This window comes from Camelina sativa, chromosome 11 (assembly GCF_030686135.1).
Source record: "Camelina sativa cultivar CO46 ecotype springtype chromosome 11, ASM3068613v1".
NCBI lineage: Eukaryota > Viridiplantae > Streptophyta > Magnoliopsida > Brassicales > Brassicaceae > Camelina > Camelina sativa.
The window spans coordinates 35294959-35300446 of record NC_141890.1 but is presented as its reverse complement, the minus strand read 5'-3'; the positions used below and the strand labels follow the sequence as shown (position 1 = coordinate 35300446).

At 34.6% G+C, this 5488-nt stretch overlaps 1 protein-coding gene across 1 annotated transcript; it reads right to left on the bottom strand.

Moving 5' to 3' along the window:
* Window positions 1-2115: 2115 nt before the first annotated feature.
* On the bottom strand, window positions 2116-4331 carry LOC104725002 (berberine bridge enzyme-like 25). The gene is made up of 2 exons (XM_010443592.2): window positions 3667-4331; window positions 2116-3434 (listed from the first exon to the last, which is right to left on the bottom strand). Exons 1-2 carry the CDS (start codon window positions 4194-4196, stop codon window positions 2303-2305), a joined length of 1662 nt encoding a protein of 553 aa, XP_010441894.1. The 5' UTR covers window positions 4197-4331; the 3' UTR covers window positions 2116-2302.
* Window positions 4332-5488: the final 1157 nt, after the last annotated feature.

Below are 5488 nucleotides of genomic sequence, written 5' to 3'. Positions count from 1 at the left end.
CTTCCAACTAGCTCTACTCGACACCCATACTCAGACCTTCTTTTCCACGTTCCAAACACACCAAAACAGGTACATAAACCTTCTTCTCTGCTCACAAAACGATCTCACCAAGAATTCTCTTTCTCTCTTCTCTTTAGATGAAAAACGACCAACCAAAGGCTCTAGGGCATTGATTCACCTTATATATGAACCCTAGAGTTGTTCCGTTAAACCGCGTCGAACCGGAGACATTGAAAATAACCCGAGTGCGACCCGCACAACTGCATCGATCGATGCCTAACCCTTGGCATCAATCAAACCGGAAATCCGGTTCGCGGGTGTTACAACATTTCTCTGATTTGAAGTGTAGATCGTGTTGATTTAGGGTTATATTTATGTATTTTAAATTGGAATTGATGTTTAGCAAATTTAGGGTTTTCGAATTAATAATAGTAAAATTAGTTTGCTTGATTTTGATCCGTTTTTTTCTCTATTTGTTTGGTGAGATTAATTAGAAAACTTGCAACAAATTGTAGAGATATTGAAATAGAGATATTGTGTTTATGTTCTTGATCAACGTTTGTGTTTATGTTCTTGATCAATGTTTGTGTTTATGTTCATCTAAAGCTTGAATCGTTTGTGTTCTCTTCTGTTATCAATGATCAAGTTTAATTGATTAGTCTAAAGAAAATTCATGGCATTTATAGGTTGGAGAAGAGAGTCCTCAAGCCAAAAATCCTCGGAGGTTGTTGTATGTGTTCTCTAAAAATATGATAAAATGTGTTCTGTTCTATAAAATTCTGAAATTTTTTAGTGAATTGTGTGCAGTAACGAAGATAGAGAGAAAGAAGATGTGTACCAATTTGGAGTGATACTACTACAAATCATCACATGCAAAGTAGTAGTTTCAGGATCTTCAGGTATGTTCTGTTTCAGTCAGAACCTTTTTTTATCTTTGTTAATCCAAAATGGCTTATATAAATTTAACCTCTATGGTATTTCCTGCAACTGGAAAATGGTTTGAGAGATGAACTATCACTACTGAATAGCTTAGCAGATCCATCTGTTAAAGGATCATATGCTTATGAGTCGTGGAGGATGACAGTAGAATTTGCTATCAACTGTGTTTGTGAAAGTCAGACCAAGAGGCTTTCGATAGAAGATTTTGTATGGAATCTGTAGTATACAATTCAAGTACAGCAAGGATGGACACCAAGCAGCGGGAATCACGAATCATCCATGAAGGCAATATCTGAACGACAAATCCTCAAGAAAAATGTTCAAAAAACAGAGATAAAACTGTAGAAACAATGATAAGAGTCAACAAGTCAATAGTTTCATTGATTACCAAGATCTTCTATTGCCGTTGACTTTATTAGTTTATGTACTTTGAGTTTGTGTGTCATGGTGTGTAAAAAAAGTTCTCTTGTATTTAAAAAAAAAACGATTGTTAAGAAACTTAAATTTAACACCCTGCGTGCACACATATATGTATATACTTAATTCTTTTCATAGAAATTGATTTAATCTCACAACATATCCATACAAACATAATTAATTATTGTAATGCCCCGACCGTCACCTTGCTTAGTGGACCTCATGCCTACTCTCGGTCTATGGGTACACTTCGTTTAGTGGTCTCACGTCCACTTATGGCCCACGGGGTCAACCATATCCGACGGCCGGTTTGCTATGTCCGAAAGGATTTAAAGACTTGTTTACCAACCTTATAAATCACCATATGATATTTCTCTATATTTTGTTCTCACTCACACAGTTTCGACAATCACTTCTCCAAACATTATCCATGGTGTAACTACTCCAATTCAAACACCCTTAATTTTGGAGTTTTCTGAAGACCATTCACCAAAAAGAGAAGTACAATTTAATAATATAAATGATCAAATCAATTCTTATAAATGTTTTCGCATGTCTTTGATATGCCATGATTTGGAATTTTTAAAACGAATAAAAATAACTTGATAAATGATTTTTTTTTTTTTTTTTTGAAGTGAGAACTTGTAACTGTCGAAAAGAAATTATAGATTTTTAACAACTTGATTGAAAGCAAGAACTAGCTTTAAGCACTATATTAATGATTGCGTCTAGGAATTGGATACTAAAGAACCAGTTGAGTGACTCATAAGAAGCAATGTTTCGAAACTTGAAAACTGAAATAAAACAACGTACGTCACACTGTCACATGCATCCTTAGGTAGAACATTTTCTGAAATACAGAATAATCATTATCTGATTCTTCTAGTTAATGTTCTGTTCTTATCTTTATTTTTATATTGATATGGACCATATGGTTATCATGTGCTTAGCATCGAACGGGCAGAGTTGGGATACTCTGCTCGTGTCTGAAGAAGTTATCTGGATCAACCTTTGTTTTAATCTTCACCAATCTGTTGAAATTGCCTTTAAAGTAATTAGCTCCCCATAGTTTAGCTTCTACGAAGTTAGAGTTTGAGTTGTTTCTGTTCTGTCCCAGGTCTAGATCTCTGTAGTTCACATAAGCTTGTCTTGCATTGTTTGAGACATAAGGTTTCATGTAACTGTACAGCTCTCTGATCCATTTGATGCGTCTGTTTGGTCTCTTCTCGTTGTCTGACCAGCTCCTGTAATATTGAATCATAAAGATGGTTCCATTTCTATGCGGAAATGGGATCTCTGATTCAGGGATTTTATCCATCTTTCCACCGTAAGGAGTCCAAATCACTAACGCTGCGTCTTCTTCAAGCAACTTCTTGATCATCCCTTGGAGCCCTACAATAGGAATAGGTTCTTTAGCGAAATCCGATTTCCCTTTGAAGTAAACTTTTCCGATCGGTGACTTCGCTTGAAGCAAAATCTCAAGAGGAGGAGGAGGGCTTGTAGGGAATCCAGAGTTGTAAACAATGGATTTTATCCAGCTCATTTCTATACAATCCTTCTGAGTTATCCCTAGTTCTGGAAAACCCTTCTTCATAACCTCAAGCAAGGTGCCTTTGTTGCCAAGAAACTGACCTATGTAAGCCATCTTCACAGTCTTGTTTGCGTTTTTTCCATCTACACTGAAGAACACTCGTAAGAAGAGCTCTTCAACAAGCTTGTCCGCAACTCGTTGCCACTTGGAAAGAATCTTGAAACTTGCTTCTTGCTTCAATGTTTTGGTGACCGTGAACACGGTTAGGGTTTTAGGAACAGGAACAAGTTTGATCTTCCATGACAAGATTATCCCAAAACTCCCTCCACTGCCTCCTCTAATCGCCCAAAACAGATCCTCCCCCATCGCGGCTCTGTCGAGTAATTTACCATTAGCATCAACGATCTTTGCGTCAAGAACATTATCTGCAGCAAGACCGTACTTCCTCATCAAGGAACCGTATGCACGGCCTGTTATATGCCCACCTATGCCTAAGCTCGGGAACACACCTGCAGGGAATCCATGAATCTTGCTCTTTTCTGCAATTCTATACAGTCAACAAACCAAAGATTCAATAGTGAAATATTGTTCACTCTTGTTGCAAATACAAGTTACTCTGTTAGATGTTTATTAGATTCGATACGTGTAACACAAGATGTTTATTAGATTTCGAAATCAAATAAAATATACAAACTTATAAACGTCACTATATAATTTAGGAATGTGATATTTGTATAGAAAACTTTAATATATAAAATCAAACGACTTAATTATATTACCTGTAGTAAAGCTCACCAATCGTAGCACCGGATTGAACCCAAGCACTATTGTCTTCAAAGTCAACATTGATCTGTCTCAATTTCGACAAATCAATCAATACAAACGGTGTCTCGATCTGTGAGACATAAGACACGCCCTCGTAATCGTGACCGCCGCTTCTAACAAGGAAATGTATTCCAAGTTTCTTAGAACAGATGATGGAAGCTTGGACGTGAGATTCGTGAACCGGTTTAAATATGAACCCCGGTTTAGGCATTGAGTTGGTCAAGAACCGTTGGTTTTGAGCCGTTGATTCAAAGACTTCAATGAAGTTAGAAGCGTTTCTTTCAGAAGTGAAGAACGTTTTCTCAATTGGGAAACCAACATTTGTGTTTCTTTGGAGACACTCAATGAAACCATCTTGTACGGATGCTGAAGAAGTTGGTGTTATAGTAGCATATAATGAGATATATAGGGAAAAAAACGAGATACAAGAAATTGTAGGTAGTTGTTTTGAAATTCCCATCCTTGCAGCCAATAGTATATGCATGCAAGAGAGAAGCCAAATACATTAATTATATAGGCTTCACGCTTCAATATGGAAATAGTTGTTTTTTTCTTTCTTCTTCTTCTTGTCAACGAAGAAATGAGTTTACATTTTTTTTTTCTATATATAAATGATTGTGATATATAAAATCAGATCCACCGATTTTTATTTTTATTTTTATTTCTACACTCAACGATATTAGGTGGAAAATGATAGGAGCGTGACCACCAATTTTCACGTGTTTTGAAAACGTTAAAATACATCGCATTAAGTTGGAAAAAAATGTAATTAATTCATATGGTTTCAAGTTGTTTCAAATTCACCAGGATTTAATTTATTGTAAGTTGTAACATAAAATCAGAAAAGATGAAAAGAAAAAGATTTACTTTACTTGTGAGTCCGTGATAAAATAGTTTTAGACATAGGAAAAACATGTAAATTGACAAGTATGGCAACAGATAGCAAAACAATGTCAAGTAGGTGAATCTAAAATTCTAAATCGGAAATATATGGTTAATGATAAAAATCTTAGATGGTTTTTCGATTTTCAGAGATCAAAATATTTATGTTATTGTAACTTTGCCAGCTAAATGTAAATATATATATATATATATATATATATATATGCTTATTTTCGTTATGAAATGGTAGCAATATTAGTACATATAAGTAAGAGATTCTAACAAAATCTGATGAATTAAAAGAAAAAAACACATATGTATAAGTTTGTATAAACAAGTTTATTAGTTTAGAGAAATATTTAATAAAAAACTACAGTCTGAGAGTATTATCAAGTATAAAATTTTATAAGACAAAAGCAAGATTAAAATACTAAAAATGTTATATCCAAAAGTTTTATTGTCATCTTAAATAAGACATGACGAAAGCCGGTTTACAATAATTCAAATAAGATAATTCATTCAGATAAGTTGATTCCCTGTCACAAAAAGCAACAACTCCTTAAAAATATCTCGGGTTAAAAAGTGAAAAACTCTTAAATTTTTTTTTTTTCCTTCACTACATTCGTCCCTCTTCTCTTCAACAAAATAGTTTTTTTTTTCGTCAATCTGATTTCATTGATCTACAACGAGAAGGATTACAAGAGCTAGCAAGGATATCAATCCATCGAGAGAACTAAACCGGTGAGTATAAACTCACTTTTCAGAGACTAAGACCAAAAGAGGTGAAACAAAGGGGAAAAAACATAAACATGCAAAATACATTACATCTAGTCTATTACTTCCCGGATCGAGATCTAAAACTTCAAAAAGAGACAAATAAAACCTAAACCTTTG